The 25,666-nt window shown below is 43.4% G+C and overlaps 1 protein-coding gene across 1 annotated transcript in view; it reads left to right on the top strand.

The window, feature by feature from the left end:
- Nucleotides 1-25,666, top strand: part of LOC139649254 (zinc finger protein 407-like) — a 106,909-nt gene that overhangs the window by 60,273 nt on the left and 20,970 nt on the right. Inside the window, exons 4-5 of the mRNA XM_071525611.1 lie at nt 788-862; nt 24,202-24,368. Of these exons, the coding sequence (XP_071381712.1) occupies nt 788-862; nt 24,202-24,368 (242 nt within the window). The remainder of the gene's footprint in view (nt 1-787; nt 863-24,201; nt 24,369-25,666) is intronic.

Genomic DNA, 25,666 nt, shown 5'->3' on the forward strand with positions numbered 1-25,666 from the left:
TGCTAAGATGTTAACCCAAATTTAGTTAACCATTTTTAGTCTTAAATGATAATCCTCTTGTCCTGTACTCTAGAGATTCGTTTTGAATAAGAGTTAAGAATGCATTGCACTTCCAATTAAAGTAATAATCTGCAGTATTTTCATTCAAATTAATGTCAAGCCTATAGCCAGTTCATGAAAGCTTTTCCCTTTGCTGTTCTAAACATCCAGTGTCTGGTAGGTCTTCCCTGGGAAAAATCCTCTGGAGCACAGAGTGATGTGATTTACCTTTCTGCTTTGATTGGAATAAATAGAAGAAGAGCTGGGTAGTTAGCATGAGCAGCGATAGCCACCATGGCTGAACAGACAAAGAAAAGAGCGCCACTTACAGAAACTCACAGAAACTTGACAAGTGATCTCTGATTACATATTTATTGTAGCGCTAATGGAAGGCCCTTAACTTGGATTAACTGTAATGCAACATTTTGATCGGATTCCAGTATGCATGAATATGGTATTATTTTTATTATCCCATGATGATCTAAATGAGGCTTTCAGAGGCTTTTCCAGCCTGACAAGAATACAATTCTGGGGGAAAGCCTGTATATTTTTTTGGGAATGTTTGGCATGAAAACGGTCAAATTTAAAGATATTGAACATGTGCACAAAATGTCAACTGTTGGTGGGTTCAATCTAAAAATATTGGCCTTCAAAAGCCTGTATTGATCGAACCAAGCATACATATTATATAGCATGGCTTAATACTGCTGTTTGGTTAATCCATATCTCTCTGTGTGTTGTATTGTAGGTGGGCCTTTGTGATGAAGAAGCACCTCAGCACCCACCTACTGGGAAAACATGGAGTTGGACAGCGTAAAGCGAGGTAAACTGCATTCTCACAACTGCATTCACTCCTACGTATCACAAACAATATTTCACCTTGGTAGAACATTTACATTTACTGCACATACACAGGAGTTCATCCTTGGTCACCACTTCCCTACTTTCATTTTGAAAAGCTTGTCGAGAAAATCCAACGTCTAAAAACTTGTAAAAATCTTACTTCTAGCACATTTAGATTCACAAAAGTGAAAATTAGATTCAGGTTATGTTGCTCCATTCTGTGTCCTGGATCTAACATTTCAGTAAGTATTTTAGCTTTTTTGTACGGAATTATCATGAGAGCTAGGCAATTAATTCTGGATGTTGGAGGGTGACTACCACTACAGTACTATGGAGGTGTGCATGCTGCAAAGTGAAAGTGTCCCCACTAAAGTTAAATATAACTTGAAATACGCCCCTAATGAGTTAAATGGCTTTCACTCATTCTGTCTCTCTCTCTCTCTCTCTCTCTCTCTCTCTGTCTCTCTTGCTCACATGCCTTTTTTCTGTCAAACTTTATCTTGCTCCCTCCCTCATCTTACTTTCTGCTCTCCCTCTTGAATTAAGGATGAATGATGTTGCTCTTACCATTTTTGTCTGTGTGTGTGTGTGTGTGTGTGTGTGTGCGCGTGTGTTTCTGTGTACATGTAATGTCTCCCGCTTGGCCCTGTCTATCAGAAGCAGAGCCCTGCTGTCAGTGTGTGTGTGTGTGTGTGTGTGTGTGTGTGTGTGTTAAAGAAAGAGGGTGAGGAGATGAAGTTGTGAAGCCCCCCTCTCCGCTGACAAGCCGAAACGAGACGTTAAACACCTCTCAATCTGTCAAGCGAGCCGCTAAAATAGAAACAGACCCGCTTTTTCATTACTCCTCAACCAAATTGATACTTTTGACAACATGTGGTATTAGATATGACATGTGGCTTCAGATATGGAAGTAAGCAGCCCGACCAGATGCCTCTCCGTCTCTCAGACATTATCAACTGGATTCCTACTGTCAGCTGTTCATCTGGATTAGATTAGAGACAAATCCTCACATCCACGACCGCTTCAAGTCTCTGTTTCATCCACATTTTTTAAATGTCAAGGAAAGTCGACAAAGGTCCATGCTCTTTTTCAGCAACACCCGAATACAGTTACACACATTCACTCCTGGGAGCTGCCCAGTACAACCACAGTCTTCTACTGGTGGTCACGTAGCAGCTTCAGTGGACAGTTGGGGGTCGGTGCCTTGCTCAGTGGCACCTCAACAGGTGTTTTGGTATTGAGGGAGATTCACTCTCCCCACACACAGTTTCCCAGCCAGTCTGGGGCAGTCTGCCAGTCACAAACCCGCTTCGCTAACCTCTAGGCTACCATCGCCCACATGGTGTAGTCCCATTGATAAAGGCAAAAAACCCCAAAAAATACAAGAACAGCTTGACATTTGCTTTTGTCAAGATGAATTGTAGATTTTTTTTTTTTTATCCGTTTGGCACAGCAACAACCGGACGTTTTTTGTTTGAAATTGCCCCCATTTGGTAAATTTGGTTTGTATCACGGTTTGCTCCCAAAGACCTTTTGTGTTTGTGGCTTTTGTACTAGAAGGTGGTGACACAAGCCAAGGTCATAGAGGACACACACACACACACACACACACACACACACACACACACACACACACACACAAGGGAGACTGGGCATGAATGGAGCTGTAAAGTCTGTGTGTTACCTGATAGCGTTTAGCTCAGTGTGTGTTTTTGCCAAAAACAACTCCAGTCACTCTGCTTAGCCATAAAGCATAGTGCCACATAGCACCATTACATCAGACACACACACACACACACACACACACACACACACACACACACGTGCAAACTGTATAGTCCCATTCCTGCAGACCACCATCAAGCGATCATTCTCACATCCCTCGCTTTCCCTCACTCTCTTTTTTTCCCACTCACTGATGCACATTTGCACACGCACCTACACACACACACACACACACACACACACACACACACACACACACACACACACACACACACATGTACACTCAGAGGGAGGAGGGCCACAAGGTTTGTTCTATTTAAACCTGTAAAACACGGTGTCATCATTTTTCTGACAGTCCTGCAGACAGAATTTATCTCATCATTAATTAACCATCATATTTCCAACACAGTGCAGCTTAATTAGCACAAGGTCATTGGGGAGGGCTTATTAAGTGGAACAAATTTGGGCAAGTGTAAGAGAGGAGGCAGAGGACGGAGGACGGAGGAGGAAAGAGAGGAGGAGGAGGAAGAGGAGGGAGAGAGGTGGGATGACAAAGAGACGGGCAGAAAGGGAGAAGACTAAAGAAAAAAGAAAGAAAGACAGAAATGGAGGAAAAATGAATAGTGTGCATGTATATATGTATGGATGTACCTATGTATATGTGTGTTTGTGTGTGTGTGTGTGTGTGTGTGTATACCAGTGGGTTTGGTCCGATGTGACAGTGCTTGCTCGGTGATTGATAACTGCACCGGTTTTGAAAGCCCAGACCTGGAGACTAGGACGGTAGCAGAGAGAGAGAGAGAGAGAGAGAGAGAGGGAGAGGGAGAGGGAGAGAGAGAGATGGGGGGGAGTCTGGACCAGCAACTGGGGACCAGGGGGGGGGTGGGGAGGGTGCTGGGGGGAGCCAATTGCAAACATATGCTGGCTGGCAGGCGGCGGAGAGATGGATTGCAGTGGGACAGTGTCAGAGAGGCAGTTTCATCACCATCTCTACGGCCCTGTTCACCTGGTATTTTTAGAACACTGGGGAGATCTGTTAGTCAAAGGAAGAGAGGAGGAGGAGGAGCGGGAGGAGGAGGAGGAAGAGACCTGACTAGCCGTAGGTAACGCCAGGCTCCACTTAGCCAAGTCCGTCTGGGGCCTCGGAACGCCGGGTTATTTTGGGCGGGTACGTGTGAGGAGGATGGGGTCCGACCGATATGGGCTTCTAAAGGCAGATACTGACACTCTTGAATCAAAGCTGTTTTCGGTGCTGATATTCCATTTATTTAAATGTGATCATTTCCATGCCAGAAAATTACAAATATTCAGTGTTTCCCAGCCAAATTTTATTCTTGTCACCATGGAAAAGCTTCTGTAGCAGTGTAAACCTTGGGACACTAAAACTCTCCATTGAATCCCAGGATAAGTATAAGCATAATGACGCATATTCATGAATACTTTGAATCCAATCACAGTGTATTGATCAATTCTGAAATAAATATGTAATTAGTCAAGCTGCATCAAATCCATCATATCAGAGGTAGATGATACTGACTGGACCATATCTGATTTTTAATTAAAAGGCCAATATCGGCCACAATATATCAGTCTAGCCCCAGTGGAGGAGAGGACGAAGGGGAGAGGAGGAAGAGGAAGAGGAGGGGATGGGCGAGATGACACACTCCAACTATGTGACAGGTTCTGAGAGAGAGAGAGAGGGAGAGAGAGAGAGAGGGAGGAAGAGAGCTGAACTGTTATAAAGTGACACAACTGGGTCTTCGTCTCAGTCACACCACCACTCCTCACTGCAGGCACAGAGGGGAGTTAAGGGCTTTCTGTCCTTTGTCTGCCTGTGTGTGTGTGTGTATGTGTGTTTTCTTGTATTTCTGTACTTATGAGGACCACATGTCCTCACAAGGATAGAAAGATGAGGAAAATCCCCCAATGTGAGGATATTTTGCCACTCCTCACATACTTAAGGGACTATTTTAGGGTTTGGGTTTAGGGTTAAGATTAGGATTAGGTTTAGGTTAGGTAAAGGTTCGGAGTTAGGGAATTAATTTAGTATAGTAATAGTAAAGCAGTAGTAAATGTGTGTGTGTTTTAGTGTTGGATAGTAACACCTTACAGTGATATGCTGAATTGCTGCACCCAGGGAATAATAAGGACTCATGTTATTTTTTAAATCAGTAACGAATAATAAATAGCATATCACTTCACTCAAGTTCGTTGTCAGTGTGGGTCTGGTAGTTTTCTTGTCTATTATTTTTTTCATTTTCATTTTATTTATTTTATTTATTTTTTTACAATTGTTTTTAGTTACATTTTTTTGTAGTTTCAGTTATAGTTTTCTGAAGATATAATAATAGAAGTTCAAAACGGGTGTTTTGCATGTGTATGCAACAGGTGCTGTGTTATACAAACATAAATCAAATTATTTTTTAAAATGTATTTACATGAATTAATCAATACTCCCTTATCTAACTTAAAGATTGTATTGTATTGCATTGTGGTCCCAACTGCATCTGCTGTCATTGTGAAATGCACTAGCAGACTCAACAAAAATCTTAATTCAAACCATTTAGCCTAGTTAGTGTTAACTAAAACCTTTTCATGTATATTTTGATTTTAGGCAGTTTCAGATAGTTATAATTCAGTTTTAGTTTTTAGTTTTTAAAAAGCCTCAGTTTTATTTCTATTTCAGTTTACAGCAATGTTTTTATCACCTAGTTTACATCTTAGTTTTAGTTTACTATAATCTTGGTTGTGAGTGTGTGTGTGTGTTCACCGCTGATACGGTGAGTCTGCAGCCACCTAAACCAACAGTTTAATAACAAGGGAGGGGCTTGCGAGCATGATTGACAGCTGTGACCTTGCCTCAATTGGATGTAATTAGTTCTTTCAAAACGGGGCGCCGAATGACGACTGACCTGTCTCACGTACCTGTTTTTATAGGTAATTGTTAAAATGCCTCCCATTTTCACGCTTGTAATAATAAACTGCTTGAACTAATACACTCATCACTCTTGAAACAGGCGTGCTGACAACCCAGAAGAAAGATATATTTATTTAAGTAGGAAAATGGATGATGCATGCAGCTCGGAGAGAATGTTTTCACTGTTTTGGAGATGTCAAATTATCAAATTCTGCACATGGTTTGGTAGAAGTTTGATGGGGTTGAACCTCAGTGCGCTTGCTGGTTATTGTACAGCATAAAGATGGCATTATCTCTGAGGCCAGTAAGCGGCTGCTAAATTCCCTCGGAAGAAAAAAACAGAAAACCAGGTGAAAAGGCATGAACACAGACCCAGAAATAGCTAGCGTGATGCATGCAGCGCAGGTGTGATGACTCACAGAATGAAGACAGGGATATTCATAGCATCTGTTACTACATGGCTATAGTAGAGTATAGTATACATACAGTATATTAGAGACTGACCGATTTTTAAAGGCCGATACAGGCAGTTTTTTGGATTGAAGCTCCCGATAGACAATATTTTGTGTTGATATTCAGTATCTTTAATTTTGAGCATTTTCAACCAGTGTAGTATTGATCATTTATACAATAAATATGTAATCAATCCAGCATCATATCCATCATATCAGAGGTGGACGACACTGACTGATACCTGATTTTAAAGAAAATATCGTCCTGATATATCAGTAAACCAATATATCAGTCTAACCCTGGTTTACATAGTGCGCTGTGTTTATTTTTGCATTTGTGCACATGCTTTTCCACGTGATCACATTGATACATACATTGCTGTGGTTGGTTGCTTGGCTGTGCCAGGGGCCGAGGGCGGCTGAGCGGGCATCTGGCTTGGCAGCGCCGAGCTCTGGGCTCGTAGCCGTGGCCCAGCATGCCGTGCGGTGCGGCCATATTGCCCCGGCGCTGTGGGCCGGGACCGTCCAGGCTGGACGGGGGGAGCGGGGGCGGAAGAGCCCCGCCTGGAGCCAGCATGGTGGCAATATGGACCACACAGAGCAGGCAGGGGTCAAGTCACACAAAAACCATGAGCCAGTATGTGTGTGTGTGTGTGTGTGTGTGTGAGAGAGAGAGAGAGAGAGGGAGCGAGAGAGAGAGTGAGTAGCGTGATGGGGAGATAAAGAGTAGATAAAGACAACCTCTAATTCATTAGAATAAATCCTTTCCCTTAATTATTGATAATGAATCTGCTCTTTAATCTTTCTCTTTCTTCCTTCCCTTATCTGCCTGTGTCAGCACTTTGTCTTTCTGGCTTGGTGTTGGGTGGTAAGGCCTAGTTTTCAGCCACCCAAGTGCAGCAGTCAATAACGTTATCCAGTGCTGCTGCAGTGGTACTGTAAGCAGGGATGAGATCAGCAGCACAGAAAAGCAGGAAAACAGTAACTTTAAGACAGCGACTCTGTTTCCCAGTAACCCTGGGAGGTGAAATATCCTGAATCCTGGAGAAAGAAAAATAAATCACATCCTTGTTTAAGTAAAAATGGTAATATGGGTTTCTTGTTTTTATTTTTTTTATTTTGTCTCCATCTTTGGTGCTAAGCGGAACATTAGAGATCACCTGTCAAACAGTGTGTCCAGTACTGTGACGTCTTTTTCCTTCAATCTTCTGTTGTTTGAGTTTCTGTAGGTGGTGCTCTTTTCTATGTCTGTTCGGCCATGGTGGCTATTGCTGCTCATGCTAACTACCCAGTTCTACTTCTGTTTATTCAATTTATTAAATCTAAAATGCATCACTTTCTGTGCGCCAGAGGTTTTTTCCCAGGAAAGAGCTACCAGACACCGGGTGTTTAGAAAAGCAAATGTAAAATCTTTCATGAACTGGCTATATGTTGAATCACTGTTGTGTTATATCAATCAGCAATAGAGAGTAGCAAAGCAAACATGTATTTCTATGAAACAGTGGTGGATTATAACTTGAAGCGTATACACAAGGCCTGACATGAACAGCAGACACCAGACAGATGCTGCTAAAACTTGGCTTTCAAAATTCTGTCACTTCTGCCAGCCGTGTTGTAAGGTAGCCAGGTAGCCTGTATTTAATCAAGGTTTTTCTGTTCTAAAAACTAATTGACTGGTGAATGTATGAATCCCTCACTTGCAACTGTGCTCTGTTGATGAGAAAATGTAGTTTCATGCATGTACGTGATATATTTGTCGCAAGAATAGACGCGATATTACATTGTTTCTAGTGATGTAGTGGTAAATGAAAAGGTGGGTAAACTATGACCACCAGTCAGTCATTATCATAAGGAAAACAACTACCAATATGAACAGAATTCAATTATATTTAAAGAAAAGCATTGATATATGTGTATGCATTTTTTGTCTTAAAAGTCAAATCAAAGCCTGTGAGAGTCTTAATACTACATACAATGAACTGGTGTCTGGTGTTAAGGCAGGACGATATTATAACTGCTGAATGTGGGACCAACATACACCAACAATCAATATCAATAACCTGTGCAGTAATCTTTGTGCAACAACAGCAGACTGGTTTTGTTTGCTTGTTTCTGCCTCCGGTCATGAAGCTCCATTTCCCAGAGGTCTGTGCGATTCCTGTAGCCGCTGCATTGTGCTGGTGAGGCCTCAGCGACCCCTAGCTCACCTTTGTGTTTGCTGCCTGCTTGTTTAAACGGGAGCCAGCGGACAGCGCCTCGCTGTTTACCCTACTCAATATTTCATGGAGAATGAACACTCGCAGAATGAGGGATCGCGTTAATATTGCTGTTAAAATTAAGCGATAATTAAAATTTGTTAGTTTAAAAGCCATCGCAGTCTATAAAAGTTTGATTACTGGAAAATTAGGTGCATTAAGTTTTTATGGGTTGGCCTGTGCTATCACTTGGGAACGGTTTTTATGCACTTGTCATGGGCATATGGTGCAGAATTGTGTGTGAGTGTGTGTGTGTGTTTGTGGGTGGGGGGGTTAGGGGGGCATGTTGGTTCTCTGAAAAGCTGACACACTTTTATGCTAAAATCTCCACCCGTGTGGTCTTACTCATCATTAGCTAAAGCACAGTACTACTACTGCCTACTAGCAGCAACTGTGGCAAAATGCAGTTATGAATGTGGGCCTGTGTCTTTCAGTAGAAGGGTTTGGGCTGGTGTACTTCTCAGCTCGGTGATAGTCATGTGACTCTCACCGAGCCAGTGATCCTACATCAGTACTCCTCTCCAGGTTCTGTGTTGTTGTCAGTAGCTGTAACATCAAGCTCCTTAGTCGCAGGGTGCAGTGGGGTCCTATCATATCCTATTACTAATAATAATGTTTGTTAACGGTCGACAGCCAGTCCCAGAGTTGGTAGCCACTAGTCATGTCAGAGCAGCGCGACCTTGACTTGTGGGATAGATGAGCAGCAGTAGTTTGTCTTTTGATAACAGCGTCTACTTCACCTCTGCAGTGCAGCTGCAGCCATTCGTCCAGCTTCTGAACTTTTCTCCATCTAAGAATGATGTCACCCACCGCTGAAATTCAAGTGACATTACTCAACCAGAGGAGAATGGAGAATGTGCTCGATTCACCTTCATATTCATTTCACATCCTACGGCACAAAACCTGGGCACTTATACAGTGACACAATTGTGTGGCTAACTGTTGACAGCGGTTGGACATTATGCACACTGGGATCGTGGGGAAACTGGGCTGTTGCCAGCCTGTTTTTCTTCTCTATTGAAACATCAGACTGTCATGGCAGAAATGGATGTTGCCAGGCATCACTAATGAACCAATGAATCAATGAATTAGCCGAGCAGCGATTAAATTAATGCGAGCTGGAAGGGCGAGCGGCAGTCGTGGATATATCCTGGAGAAGGTGATTAACACACACAGAGCAGAACAGGCACCGATCAACAGGGCCAGTATTAAGTTGGACAACTTCCTGAACTTTTCGCTTTTTGGTTATATATAGGCAGCTTAATAATTCATCGCTTTTTGATGTTGACTTGATAGTGAAATGTTGTTTTTCATATATTCCCATTCAGCTACACAGCATCTAACTATAATATGGTGTAGTACCATGTATGGAGAGGGATTATCATGCATATACTGGCTCTGCTGCCAAAATGTTCATTAATACTGCCAGTCTTGGTAAGGTTTGTTTTCTAAAACGGATTGTTTTAGAAAAGTCACGTTGCAAGCCATTGTAAAACACCGGTTAAAAACACACCTTTGACACCATGCAGTTATTTCATACATTAATGATATGATATTCTAATATATAAAAACTCGCCTGTGACCTCATTACATTAAATATCCATGCGCTAGCCGAAAATCCACACTCAAATCGATTACTTAGTTGTCACTCTGCTACCATGTTGTTTAGCAAGTGTTCAAGAACTAAATTGCTAGGCGGAAAAATAAGATCTAATTATTACTGGTGAATAATTTTATTTTCTTGTCACAGACCCCCAAATAGACACACATTAGACCTTGGACCCCCATTTGAAAAGGTTTTATCAGTTATTTATTTAGTATTGAATTGTAGAATTGTCAACCTATGATTACAACAGATATGTCTACAGTCTCTATCTGGGATAATGTCTAGCGTCTTAAATTATTGTAAAATTAAACTAGTCCTCATTTTGAAGAGGACCCCCTAGAAACCCCTGGTGGTCCCCCGACCCCACTGGTGTAAACCACAGCCTCTTGTGTCTATCTGTGTTGTTGACAATGTGCATTTTTGTATGTCCAAGTATCTAATGTGCATGTGTGTTTAGTTGTTATAGAGACCTCTGTGAATGACTAGTGTGTGTGGGTTGGACATCAGAGTATGGGGCTTATTCAGCATAGTTTAGGGCAGTGGTTCTCAAAGTGGGGTCTGGGGACCACCCAAGGGTCCTTGAGCAGGTTCCAGTGAGTCCCCAGCAAAATGTGGAATAGTTTAAATTCACTGTAATATAATTGACTAGAAATTATCCCAGTTAGAGAGTGTATAACAATGGCTATTGTGATCATAGGTTTCACTTTTATCATTATGATTTCCCCATGTGCAGTGTAGACAGTTACAGAGTTCACTACCAAATCAACAAGAATCTTCCCATATGGGCCCCTGATCTTATCAGTTGTGGATCCACGAGGCCTTACCTTGGTCTTTTCGGGGTTTGTGACATGAGTACAGTGTATGTGCGTTCAGGGCCCAACAACAGACAAATCATCATAATCAGCTCTGCGGTGGCCGCCGGTCCAGCACTGTACCACATCATCTCCCCATGTCCAAAGCCCACCCCCACCCCCCGCCCCCCTCAACCTCCTGACTGAGATGATATGGGAGGGGGGGCTGGGGAGGAAAAAGGCGCTCCCTTGATTATGTGACATCCTCCGGAAGACCGCTGGAGTTGTTTCCTCCATTACTTAGGGGGGGGAAAAGAGGCCTTTTCACTATTGAGACTGTCACTCTCAATTTGGGCTAACGGTAAGCATGCACGAGGCCTCCTGGATACCCCCTCCCCACCCCCCACACACCCCCTCACCCACTCCCCCCCAACCCCCACTCCTCACCCCCCCTCCCCGCCATGGATCGCTGTGGTGACAGTTTGATTAGATCATCAATCGTGGCCGTTAACAGCGGTTTTCCTGAGCACCTGGACCGGCAGGTCACAGCTGGCTCTGAGCTACCGCTGTCCCCCTGACCCAGCGCTGTGTGTGTGTGTGTGTGTGTGTGTGTGTGTGTACATGCTTGTGTGCAAGCACAACTATGTTTTTGTGTTAGTATGTGTGTGCGTGGGTGTCTTTCTGTGTATGCATTTGTGCGAGCATGACTGTATCTCTGTGTGTGTGTGTGTGTGTGTGCGCCAGAACAGCTATGTCGGTGTGTGTGAATTTGCAAATACAGCTGTGTGTATATTTGTGTGTGTTTGTGCGTAGGCCTGTGTGCAATTGCATGCGTGTGTGCAGACATGGCTATGTTTGTGTGTATGTCTGCATGTGTGTTCATGCCTGCATATAAGTGCAACTGTGTTTATATATGTGTGTCAGTGAGTTTGCAAGTGTGAGTGTGTGAGCGTGCATGTGTGTGTTTGTATGTGTGTGATTTTGAAGTGACCGCAGCGCAGTGCAGGGCTTTATTGAGTGTCCACTGCTGTTCCTATTCAATACAAATGAGAAGTGTGTTTCCTCGGGGGGCTGTTACACCCGCCTTGTTATTTTCTGATATTATTTGGTCGGACCTGGGAGGTCGAGCCACTAATCAATGTTTTAATTCTTTACACTGGCTTTGAGAGACTATTTGTTAGAGAATGAGGGCGACGAGAGGTAAAAGCACAAATGTTTATGCATGAAGAGAGACGGCTAGAGCGAAAAGCATAAAGCGAGAGGAAGGGAGTGATAGACGGAAAATAAACAGAGAAGACTGGATGTGTGTGTTCTCTACGAGAGACTATCCAGAATCGCACCAGTGTATTGTTCTCCAGGTTTGCAGATGCACAGATACCAGTGTGTAGCAGTTATGGCTATTCGTCTGTGAAGCCACAACACACACTCTCTACTAGCTACAACACAGTGGATCTCACAAACACACACATAAATTCACTTGCTTCCCTCTGTTGTCTTCGGCAGCTATACCAGGTTCTTCGTCCTGGTAAAGCGGTTAAATTTATGGGCTAACAATAATGGGACAAAGTGTGTGTCTCGTTGCGATTCCTCAGGTATTCCATGATTAAATAAATGTCCCCGGTCTTTTCATAAAGCTTGTTTATGGCAGCGTGGCACCATATGCTACTGCCTTCACCCCACCCACCCATCTCTCTCTTTCTCTCTCTCTCTCTTTAATTCTCTGTGCTTCTCTTTGTCTCTCTCTCTCTTTTTCTCCATGCTTCATACGCCGCCCTACACTGCCTCTACCAGATGCAGGCTAGCCATTATTCTGTGGCGGAGTCGTGGTGGAGAAGCTAAAGTTGTGAATTAACATGTAGAAGCCATTACAGAGTGATGATGATATCCATCTGTGCTGTTCATAGGTGCTACTTAGTAAACTGTCTCTGCCGTAATGGCACAAACAGTAACAATATGATACTGTTTTATCAACCCCGGGGTCTGTTCACGTCGTTTTCTGTTAAGTAGATGCTCGGATGAGATTTATTTGCTGGATGCTGGTTGGTAGTGGCTCTGTGTGTGTGTGTGTGTGTGTGTGTGTGTGTGTGTGTGTGTGTGTGTGTGTGTCTGCCCTGACCTTTTTGTTCGTCTGGCTGGAAGTCTGGATCAAGATTGTTGATCAGTCCCAACCCACATATCACTGCGTGTTTTATTGATTTGTAAATCTGCTGTCATCTTGCATATTGTGATTTTGTTGCATTATAAAGTTATATGTTGCTGATTTGACAAACGTATTGTTCAGCTGCTATAATAATAATAATATCAATAATAAACTTTTAATAATAAACCTTTTTTAAACAGTTAGAAAGTGCTTTAACACTCAAATAAGCAAACATAATACTCATAAATATATTAAAACAAGTAAAAATGAAGGCACCACATAATAAAAACAGACAAAAAAAACATGAAATATAAAAAATAGGGTAATAGCAATAACACAAAAAGCAATTGTTTAAAAATACGTTGTAAGAAGTAATCTAAAAGATGATACTGATTCTGCTAGCCTAAGCTCCTCAGGCATGTCAAAATGTTCAAACCCTGTCAAAAAGTATAGAATTTTGTATGTAAAATGTGTAGAAACATATGTTTATAAAAATCTGTACAAACCCTGATGCTGGTCTGAGGAGCCGGTGACACTCCAGGCCTCAGTGGCTGACTTTGGTTTTGACTACACAAACACAGGCAAAGCAGTAAAAGTTGGGCCTGGTGATTAATTGTCCAAAGTAGTATGAGATTACGTGTGTGTGTGTGTGTCTGTGTGTGTGTGTGTCCGTCTGTGTGTGCGTGTCTGCGTGCATGTCGAGGGGTTGAAAAAAGCAACAAAGCAAAGTCAGAAAAGCAATTAACTCCTCCAGCCAGGACATGGTAGTAAACATGTGTGATTGTTCACTATATTGTCTTGTTGTTCGGCTAACGGAGTTGCGTGGCGGCGGAAGGCCAGAGACAGAGAGACTGAGTTTGTGTATATATGTAAAGGCTTTTGTTGTGATTATTAATGGCCATTTCACATTAACCTCGCCGTGCTAATATACTCGACAATGGCCCAAAATCACCTGAGTGATGAGGACGATGGAGGCGGCCCTGTCCCCCCACCCGCCCAACACTGTACCAACCACCCTGCTACCCCCCACCCCATGACCAAGATTAATGAAACCTCCGCCGTTTTTAATTAGCACGGCCACAGTCATCAATTACGGGCGCCCCACCCCAAATACAAATATTGTTATATTTGGGGGAAAAATTCTTGATTTATTTCATTGTGGTGGCCGACGGAGTGAGATGAATGGCCTCCCATCATGGTCATTTGCAGGGATGAGGAGGAGGAGAAGGGAAGGGAGAGTTGGGGTGGTGTGAGGGAAGGGGGGGGGGGGGGGGGGGGTAATAAGATCAGTGGTGGGGGTGGAGGAGGGGGGTTGTATCATACATACAGTAGAGGACGCGGTCAGGGCCAGCCAGGGAAAGCAGGTCTACAGGGAAAGAGCAGTCCGGGTCTCTGTGTCCCTGTGCTGGGATCTGACTGTAACTGTCCAGGAACTTAATTAGACTTTCCTTCAACATAGCGCTGCACCGATACCCGTTTTTTCCAGACCCGATAGAGAACAGAGTAGTTTGTTAAGTAGGTTGTCTGATAGGACCACCGATCCAAGTACTACTCAACAGTCAGTCAGGCTGCCTGGTCTTTGTCTGTTATAAAACAATTGCAAGAACAAGTGCATCAGTTGCATGTATTGATTCATTTGATCAAATTATACCCTGACCACTGTATAACAAGTATCAATCTAACAAAAATACAGGAATAGTTAAGATAGTTATAGTTATGATAAATGCTAGCAGCATTTCATGTCAGGCCTCTTGGTGGAAAAGTTTTACACCAAAGCACATGTCATTAAAGTCTCTGGGCATCTGCGATTGCCGCTTGGGAATGTTTGGAAGCAGAATCGGTGCCAATCCTGATACTACAGATACTATCTGTGTGCCTCTTGAACGTTACTTTGAGCGGCAACTGTACGGAAGTAAATAGAAACAGAATGTGTGAGAATGTATGTAGGGATGAGATTTCATTGTAGTCAGTTTTGATTTCCGGATTGACAATTTCGGCCTTGTTTACAAAGCGATTGGCTGGCAGGTCGGTTTTGCTGGCTCCATCTTTGCCACAGACACAACCCTGCCCAGTGCTGCTTATGTACTAAGCAAGGGCATGCAATCCATAAAGATAGGTGTTGAAAATAAGCGAGCATTAGCTAAATACTGTGCTACAACATAATTTTTTTGTCCTTGTGAAAAGAAATAGGCTCTGTGTCACATGCTTCTCCCTCTACAGCTCTTCCAACTGCACTAGACTCAGTTTAGTTTGTCTTGAAAAAGAAAGAAATAAAGCAAGCAAGCAAGAAGTCATGCCTTGTGTCCAGTTGAGACACAGTATTCATTTCAAATTTAAATCTTTGGCCATTTTCATTATTATGTTTTTTCTTCCCTGGGCTTTCTTGTCTCTGCTGGCTCTTGCTTAAACCAAGTCTAGACTTGCTTTTTATATTAGCATTTTTCTATAAATTGAGTCATGAAGAAAAATAAACTCTCCTCCATATCATTTATAAAAAAAAGCTGTAATAGACTCTGTTTGCAACAAAACACTCGTTCATAAATGATTAGCCGAGTGCAGTTCCTTTCTGCAGTTCTTCACATTTGCTAATATCTGACTATGATGAGCCGTAATAATAGTGCGAGTGAGGTGGCTTTATGACTTGAAGATGTGCATGGCTCATTTCTGTGGTTTGGGAGTTTGGATGTTTGCGCTGCGGTGAGCCACCAGCCATTTCTCTTCTGCTGGCCACACACACACACGCACACTTTTATACCCTCACACACACGGCCATCGTCTGCCCACTGACTCCAGAGAGAAGGGTGGGAAACATCTTGAATATTTTATGAAGCTTGGGAACCCCACCTCTGTCTTCCCCACCCAGCCCCTCCTCCCAAAAAAAACACCACTGCTATGTCCAGCAGTGCACACGCACACACACACACACACACACACACGCACACACACACACACACAAGCGCACACGCATACACACTAGCAGAAAACAGAAATAATGTTTTAAATGCAATCATTGTCAGGCCCAAACAATGTCATTTATCAAGGGAGCGTTTGGGACTGTATAATAAGTTTCACATTATTAATACAATTTTTCATCCTCTGTCAAGCCTATCTGATTTATGGCACGCGTTTGATCTAAGGTGATCATTGAATTACAATTCCAGTAATAAGAGAGAGAATGGACCTGGTCTTTTACTTCTGCCCACTGGAGCACACATACACACACACACACACACACAAATACACACCCACACACGCACATAAAGTTGAACAGCCTCCAGCCGCAACATACAGCAATTACACACAACATATAACAATACTCACAACCTCCCTATCCATGCTATACTTTGACTGGTACGGCCACCAAGCCAATTTGCTAAACATCCGTGGGCTAAACCGATATGCTGGCTTCCTAATTTGCAGTGAGAGAGAGAGGAGAGGGGGAAAAAAAAAACAAATGAACCTAGGCCCCTGTTAATTAGATAAGGGACAAAGCTCATTATTCTAAAATGATATTGGGGCCCAGAGAGTAAATATGAGTGGCCTGTTAGGGGCTTGGTAATGGGACGGGGATGCACGTCGTTACAGAGCCAAATGATTTACAGCTAGATGCTCTTTGATGTATAGACTGTACCTTTTATTAAGTGGCTGTCGTTACGGTCACTGGCTCAGTCATTTCCCTCTGTGTCTAATCAAAATCCATATCCAGACGCCCCTCCATCCAGACCCAGCCGCTCCAGATGGGAGGAAAATACAACGGGAATGTCTGCGTTCCCTTCCCGCCCCACCCCGCCCCAGCCCGCCACACCCCCCCACCCAGCCTCGCTTCACATCCAGGAAATGCTACCAAAGATTCTTATGATCTAGACGCCACACTGTATGTTCAGTCAAACAAACAACAACAACAAATAAACAAATGGAAACCTGAATTCCTTTGAGGTAATTAGACAGATAATAAAGACAGACTCGTATCGCTGGATATTGGATCCAGGTCGAACAAGTATGTGCGTTAGTCGGAGTCGTGCTTTTGTTTTATTGGATTAGCTCATCATTGAGGGCTCGGTGATCGGCGTCGTACATCATCTTGTTTGATTTCAGTTGAGAGTGAGTTTGGGGAAGATGCTAATCGGATTGCGGGAGTCTAGCCCTGGTTAAAGATGGTAAATAGCGGAGCGGAGTTGCCCCCCGACTCTCAGCCCCACAGGCCTGGAGAACGCCAGCTCTCCTCAGGATCGCCACAATTTATGACACATTTTCCCTGTATTCTTAAAAGATAATTAGGTTTATCACCCTCTTTTTTTTTTCCCTCCCCACCCCTCCTTCCCTTTTGTGTACCTGAGAGCGCACAATCACAGCATAAAAACATAAATATTTCTGCAGCACAGCAGCGCTGGCAGGTGAGCCTAATGAAATTCTAGGAGTGTAATTTGATTTACGAGGTGCTAATGCGGCCTGATATTAGAGAGAAAAAGCTCTGATATGGCTGCCTTGTGCTGTATTTAAGGCCTATCAGAAGCCTGATAAAGAGCATCCCGTCCTCAGCGCTGCGCCTGAGTTATTGTTGCAGATATTCATATTGATAGTAATTCTTCGCGACGCAATTTAGTGCTGGCAATATATAAATATGGAGATAATAGTTAATTTTGGTGGCTCCTCAGATTGTGAGGCTTTAAATACAAGTATTACAAAAAAAACTTTGGGCTCTGAAGCATATGGACACTTTTTAAGTGCTGCTAAAGGGGCGGAGGGGGGTTGGGAAGAGGCCTTTGACCGAACAATGTCACACAAATCAGATTTCTAGTACTTTTCTGGAGCTGCTAATTTCAGCAGGCAGCATTTGGAGGTCTTGATTTGCAGTTTTTTGGGTGAAACGTTTTGATTAATAGTCGGATATTCATAAAACCCATTACGCTTCTAAATTAACTGAGTCCGGAAAGATCACATCACATACCAGGCAACACACGCACATGCGCGCGCACACACACACACACACACACACACAAACGCAGAGAGATAATTTTTGGGTGCCTTGTTCAGCATCTTGATGCTTTGTTCTCTTGTGAAATGGTAATTTGAGGTTGTGTATAAATATGTGTGTGTGTATGTGTGTGTGTGTGCACGCGTCCAAGGGAGTCCATGGGCGTGTGCATATGTGTGTGCGCACACTTCCCAGGCACAGATTTGGGTTTGTGTGTGCGTCTGTGTTTCAAAGTGTGTTTGGGACTATTGAGCTATGGCTCATAATAAAAACAGGCAATAACAGGGCCACCACAGAGGGACCTGGCCTTTGCGCCTCCCTGCTCCCCCTCGCTCCCCCCTCTGTTCGATGCCACCTCCTTCTCCTCCTGGCCTCTCCCCACCCCCTAAGTTATGGGCTGAATAACAGCGCAACAATATTAAGATAACATTTCCTGATTGTTTGTCAGGCAGGAGGCTCCTTCACCCCGCTTTCATCACGTCCACCGTGTTCATTAAATTGACAATTTGTATTTGCCCTACAGCGGGATAAACAGGAGCTTATCTGATGGGCCTGGTCTTTTATTATTTATTTCATTATCTTTTTTTCTCTCCTCCTCCTCCTCCTCCTGGGATTGAAGGTAAATATAAATCAGCGGCAGCATCTCTGTTCTGTGCTGTTGTTTATATTGCAGTCATATGCAGCAGCAGTCCTCTCAGAGGAGGTTCATCTACAATACTCTCCAGACACATGTGGCCTCTTCCTGGAGGTTTTACTTGTTGTTCTGTGTGACATGCTGGCTGCACGCTCATGCAGGCCTAAGTATAACTCAATAGATGTTCCAATTTAAAATGCCCTTCTATTGGAATAATTCTTGGACCTATTCTTGTCATGAGACTCAGTTCTTCCCTTAGTTTGCCGCACAGGTTGTCTTGTCCTGTTGTCTGTGTACTGCAGCAGTGGAGCACAAATAGGCTAGATGCATTTATGCTAAAGGCCAGACATGGTTGTCTGTTCATTTGGATGTTAAACTAGCACCATCCAGCAAACTGATTTGATTACCCACAGACCGCATTGACTACAAGCTACAGCGCTTTTTCCCAAGCACCGTGAGCGATGGTGTCGCATAGTTCGATATCTCAGCCCAGGAACAAGCCTGTCGTCGGTCAACTTTGTGCACGCAAACGAAAAATAACGAAGCCAGCTTCCATACTTAGGAAACAGTTGTCCCAGAAATCTAATCTTTTCCCCATTTTTTCCCCAACACCCCCCTCTAATCAGGTTTCAATTGACTGCCATTGAAGAAGGAGCCTCCACTCAGACACATGTATAGGTTCGGACCCAGTCAGACACCATTTAAGGCTTCCTCAGTCTTCCTCCCAATATCTGGGAGAGCTCAGGGCCAAATGATTTAATCTTCATTCAGCTAATTTAGTCTGGATTTAAGCTGCCGGGTTGTCGAAGTGCAGAGTGATGGAGTCTGAAAACAGGATGAGAGGGGGAAAGGGAGAGGATGGGAAAAAGGAAGGAAGGAGGGAGGGAAACAGAGCGAGAGAGATAAAGATAGAGAGACGGAGAGAGAGAGAGAGAGGAGGGAGGGGGGCTGAAGATGATGATCCATCCTGACCCTAGTGAATGCTGTCATGTTTCTCCCTCTAGGTAATCTCTCTCACTCACTCGCTATTTTGCATGTGAAAATGCTCTCCTGACAGTTGCATATCAGATAAATTTTCGCTCTTTTTTTTCCTCCCCCCCCTTTCCCTTCGCCAAATAAACAACAGTCTTCACTTTGAAGTTGTCTGTTTGTGTCAGTTTGGCTTGAGGCGAGAGTCGGCCTCTCTCTCTGTCTTTGTGTTGCAGTGTGCATCGGCGGATTGTTTCCTCTCACCAACTGGCCAGCACAACATGAATACCAGGGAAGGAACGTTTAGCTGTCTAAAAAGGCCGACACAATTAATCCGGTTAATTTTAAAAAGGGCTGCGATTGGTTTTGTGTTCACCTGTCAGTTGATTTGGCTTTGGATATTGATCCTGCTCACCACAAAACCAAACTTAGAGTCAGGAGAAGCAGGGGCATCAATTCACTAAACCCTATGCTATGGCAAAATGCCTGCATGTAATATTATTTACCACCAAAACTTCCAACCCTGCTGGTATCCACCAAATCTGATTTGGTGGATAAATTATTAGATGGAAGTCACTAAACTATGAGCTTAGAGGAAAGATTTGGTTCTGATTTGTGTTCTGGTTCTAATGTGTTGCTGTTTTTTTCTTCATTTTTTAAAGTTATGGCTTCCAAATTTCTGGCAAGATCTCTGGCAATTTTTGCCAGAAATATTTGTATCTATGCTCTCCATTACAAAGATAAAAACATAAAATTTGAACTCATTGAGACTATAAGACATGGCGAGTGCCACACCCAGTGTGTCTCCTTCTAGCACAATGCTGCTTACTTTTTATCCATGATACATAATTACAGTTTACACACAATAAAGTCTTACACACACCCCAAGATCCCCCTCAACAAACACCACCTTACCACATGGGGGCGATAGTGCAGAGTGGTGATCAGAGTCAGGGTTTTTTTTTTTTTTTTTTGTTAGGCCCCCTGTTAGAGGTACAGGCCCTCCTCCTATGGGATTCATATCACAATAGAGGCTAGCGTGGCCTGTGATGTTCTGACAGAAGCCCTATACGGTAGCATCAGTGACGGGATCACACAGGGCATTTCTGGGGGTAGATATGGTAATGAGTGACAGTATAGACACAAGTGCCGAGCTGCTTTCTCAACTTACAGGCAAGAGGCCCACCTGGCTCTTTGAATAAATCTGCATGGGACGTCAATCATGTTGCCCTTCTTCGTGATCAGAAGACAAAAAGAGAGAGAAGGAAAGAGAGAAGGGGAGGAGGTAGAGAAGGAGAGATGTAATGCCAGGAAGTAGAACTTGTTGCAGATGTGTTTATTCCCACTGTGGCTTCTGCTCGTCAGGGTTCGTCAGTAACGCCAGAGAGGCCAGTGGGTTTTAGAGGTTTAAGAGAAGGTCAACCAAGCCATCAGTTGAAGGTAATAAATATAATTGTGATTTTGAAAATGTAACAATACTGGTCTGTGCAGAAAAATGGGTCTAGGAAACGTCAAGGAGGGACATTGTGAAAGCTGAGAAATCCCTGCGCCAAGATTCAAAACAGCCGTCAGTTGACTGCAGCTTGGCCTTTCTAGTGTGAGGCAAATTAACACCAGAAAGTCCAAGCACCGTCAGTAGACTGCTGTTTTGAGTTTTAGACATGGAAATATCTCAGCTTTCAAAAATGTTCCTCCACTATCTGTACATTCCAGTGTTTTTAGATTTTCATAAACTCAAGGAATTAGTAGTAATATGTACCTCCTTTAGGTGATGCCTTGTTTGCCTTCCCCATCTGCCTTTCCAGCTTTAACAGACCTTCTTCAGATCTTCAGATTGTGTTGCTTGGCTCTTTTAAAATCTGAAACAGTAAAGGCGTTAAAAAGTAAAATGTCTTAAATACAGTTATTAGAGCTCTTTTTTTTCCACCATGAAATGACAGGTTTCTTCATAATTGAGAATAAGTAATGCAATCTTTAATGATTAAGAATGGGTATAAAGAATAATGTAATGTAATTAAATCAAATAGTGGTATTGACAGATTGTTTTCATTTTGTAATATTTAGTTTGGTACAGGCAGGTTTGTAAATCAGAACAGCTTTCGAAACATGTCCTATTTTTCATTGCATCTGCTTTAATACACACAGTTGGACATCATTTCTGTAAACATTTAATTTCCTGGTGTCCATTTTCCCAAACTGCCTTTGTCAGAGTTTCAGAACTTTCATAAGCTATGTTGAATTAGAAATAGGTTGCTTTGTCAGCTTTTTGTGTCTTTATTTTAGTCATGTTGGTTTTAAATTAAATTCCAGGTTGCATTTAAAAAAAAAAGGGTCTTCAAAAGTCTTACATTTAGCTTTCTGAAACCTGCAGATACCCTGTACACTCTCTCTCTCTCTCTCTGTCTCTCTCTCTCTCTCTCTCTCTCTCTCTCTCTCTCTCTCTCACGCTTGCTTGCTCTCTCTCTCCCCCCCTCTTTTTCTCTCTCCCTCCCTTCCTCCCTATCTCTCTTCTCTCCTTCCCTCCTTCCCTACCTTGCCCCCCCTCTCTCTCTCTCTCGCTCTCTCTTTCTTTCTTTCTCCCCCCTTTCTCTCTCTCCCTCCCTCCCTTCCTCCCTCTCTCTCTCTCTCTCTCTCCCTTTCTTTCTTTCTCACCCCCTTTCTCTCTCTCCCTCCCTTCCTCCCCCCCCTCTCTCTCTCTCCCTCCCTTCCTCTCCCTCCCTTCCTCTCTCTCTCTCTCTCTCTCTCTCTGCCTCCTACCTCTGGTGTGTTTTGCATGGTGCCTGGCTGTTTAGAGGCGGTATGCATATGTATGGGCGAGACGGTGGATCGTGACGGGATCTGACATGCGGGGACAAGATCAAAGCGCTCCATCTGATCCCATAAAAACAGACGCGAGCCCTCCTCTCATCCTTACAAAACCCCCACTGATAGTCGACTCTGCCAGCCCCGACTCCTCCATCTTCTCTCCTCTCCCTTGCCTTCCCTTTCTCTCTCGTTTTTCCTCCTTCCCAGCATGCTGCGTGCCCACGTCAAGGCCTGCCTGCCTGCCTGACTTTGCGATTACGCCCTGTGATAAACAATGGCCCGTTTAGCTCATAAAGCAGGAGTGTTGTGCATAATGCTTACAATAAAAGATAGCATCTCTTCACTCATCTTATTTACCTCTCCCACGGTGGCATGGGCGACGAGCTGTTCTATAAATACCGCCGGGAGGAGGGAAAGGGAAGGAAATACAGATGCAGACATACATCTGTTGGTCAAATAAAGTCGCTGCCAAATCACTCGATGAGACGGAGAGGAAAAAGAGGTTGTTTGAATATGCCTTTGAGATTAGAGCCAGGTGATAAAGGCGCCATTTTAGAGCTGCTCCATCCTGCCTGGTAAATGAGCTTAAAATGTCTTCTCAACACCGGTACAGGAGAGCGGGGTGACACCAATATCACATTCAGATTCATCTTTATGGAGTATATAGATTGATATGGAAGCCAGGCCGCATTTCCCCTTCTATCTCTCCCTCTCTCCACCCCTCCTTTTTAATCCCCTCCTTTCTCCCTTTCCCTCCCTCCCTTCTCATTCTCCTTTGCCCCCCTTCTTCCAGTAAGGAAGATGTATGAGTTTGAATTATTGATTCAGACACATGCTACATGCTGCTTGGAGTCATTATTTGTTCAGGTGAGTGTCATGCTGCTCGCTATGAAACAGATACCGCGGGGATTAAGCGACACAATCAGGACTTAAAGACAGCCGCCCTCCCTAAAATAACATAGCCCTCGCCGCAAGACGAATGCTCCCCAAAACCCGACTTCATTTGTTTATGACTCGCACATTAGTCATTCTGTGCCTAAATTATAGCGCGGGGGTAAAGATTAATTCAAGCACAGGCTTTTCTATTGTTTTTACTTACGTGCGTTTCTTGTAGCCTAATAGCATAGGGGATGAATATAGGTGCGAGCATCCTACACACTGCTAGAAAACAGCTTTTTCTGGTTCGTAGGCGTCCGCATGAAGAATAGACAGATGTCCACAGTCAACACAGAGAAAGAACACCTTGCAAATCCTACAGTTAGACATGAACAGTTTGTTTTTTCCTATTCTAAAAAGATGCTATTGGCACAGTCCAACAAAACAACATCCACAGCACACAATCAATCATCCTTATGTCTTTATTGGATGATAGGGAATGTGGAAAGCAGAGCAAGCGCTGATGTTGATGATGGGAATACTGTAGAGGAGGGAAGGAAGAGTCTGTAGAGAAGTTAGAATAGAGGGAAGCTCTGATACAGGAGCCATAGGAGGGAGGCGGGAGGTAAAACGTTGCTAACTGTTCATTTAGCCCTGGCTAAGTGGTCAGGGACGCCTGGACAGGTGAACTCTATTCTCCCCATTGGCTCTGCGGGGTGTGTGTGTGTTTGTGTGTTTGTGTGTTTGTGTGTGTGTGTGTGTGTGTGTGGACTGTAACAGAATTTCTCCAGTCCTCTGGGCCCTGGCGCAAAGCAGAGAATAAATGGTGGAGGTGGCAGGCCAGGACAGAAAAATCAATGCCTGCTTATACAGACATGACACACCAGCAGCCAACTGCATTCTGTGTGTGTTGTGTGTCGTGTGTGTGTGAGTGTGTGTGTTAGTGTGGGTGTAGATGTACAGCACGCAATCATATGGTCCTGTGCTGTTTTTGTGTGTGTGTGTGTGTGTGAGTATCCAGCTACCTCCATTTTCCTTCTCGCAGGCTAGGATTTCTAGCGTTTTACCTCAGCTTTGGGAACAGTAAATAACTCTCTCCTCTTTTTTCTTTTCTATTCCCCCTTTCTTCCACTCCACCTCTCTCTCTCTCTCTCTCTCTCTCTTTCTCCTGCAGGAAGTATGAATGTGGATTGTGTGAGCGCTCCTTCAGTGAAAAGTGGGCCTTGAACAACCACATGAAACTGCACACCGGAGAGAAACCGTATAAGTGTGCCTGGCCGTCCTGCCACTACGCCTTCCTCAACCTGTCGGCCATGAAGGACCACTACAGGACCCACACTGGTGAGGCACTGGCAGCTGGTAACCTCCACCATCAACCAATACCCCTCTAACACCTCCGTCAACATACCGACCAACACTCCCATCTGCAAAATTCATCAAATTACTATTCTTGAGACTGTGTTTCCAAATTCTTTTCACTGTTTTTCCCATCGCTACAGCACTACTGTCTTCAAGAGGCAAATTCCATTCTGTAATTCAGGAGTTTAAACGCATTAACTCCTCTATATCTGTACACTATCAAACTACATTACGCATTAACATCACTCCTCTATAGCTGTAGACTATCAAACTACCTTACTCCTCTATAGCTGTAGACTATTAAACTACATTACTCTTCTATAGATGTAGACTATCAAACTAAGTCATGTTTTACATAAAAATCACATTAATTATGAATCTTCACATCTTAGGCTGGGGAAACAATACACAACTTTTAGGATGATTATAGCCATGATATGTCCGTCACAACTGATTTTCAAGATCAGAACAAGTCGGCGCTACTACTTGGCGGTCGTACTGATGATCTGTAAGTGTGTGAGGGTTAACCTCTTGCCTCCTGATCCAGTCGGGACCATCACCATTATTTCAAACATTTTATTTTTGCGATTAAAAAAGTCTTGATATCATCCTGTAGTGTGAGTAGGTAAACCACTCAAATCACAACGAAGACCATTAATAGCCAATGAAAAAAGGAAAAAATACAGTTGTTCCATCTCCATTTTGGTTTTAGTTCGGTGTGTTTTTGCCAGATTTGGGTTGTGTGAGATTCCACATAGTATACTTTTTTTTCCCAAATCCAACTGGTCAGCAAGTGTGTGTTCCCTAAATCCATCTGGTTGGCAAGGGTGTGTTCCCCAAATCCTGCTGGTCGTCATGTGTGTGTTCCACTACGACGCAAGAAGAAAAATAAACTGCAAATCTTGTCAGTCAGTCATGTTGTGTGTCCCCAGCCTGCAGATCTTTTCCTCCTCCCACAATCCTCCTCTCATATTCAGAAAGAACTATTAAAAGTTGAGCCGAGTTCCAACCCAGAAGCAATGAGAAGGGAGGGAGCATTTTTATGGTTTACGACAATTGGATTTCAATGGTCATGCATTTGTTTCTTAAAAACAGCAATGAAATATGTGATGTATATGTTATTGTTGGAATCAGGACTGTAGTGGGAGGTAAACCCAAGTAAGCTCAGTTTACCCACCTTTTAACTTGTGGAACAAAGTTTACTCAGAATACAGACAAAGTTATGACCAAAGCTTAAATAGGGAGAGACAGAAAATGTGAATCTTAACATTGGTGTCAAT

The sequence above is a fragment of the Centroberyx affinis genome, unplaced genomic scaffold, assembly GCF_046629955.1.
Source record: "Centroberyx affinis isolate AG114_WGS23_722 - 3 ecotype Tasmania unplaced genomic scaffold, CSIRO-AGI_Caff_v1 ptg001306l_1, whole genome shotgun sequence".
NCBI lineage: Eukaryota > Metazoa > Chordata > Actinopteri > Beryciformes > Berycidae > Centroberyx > Centroberyx affinis.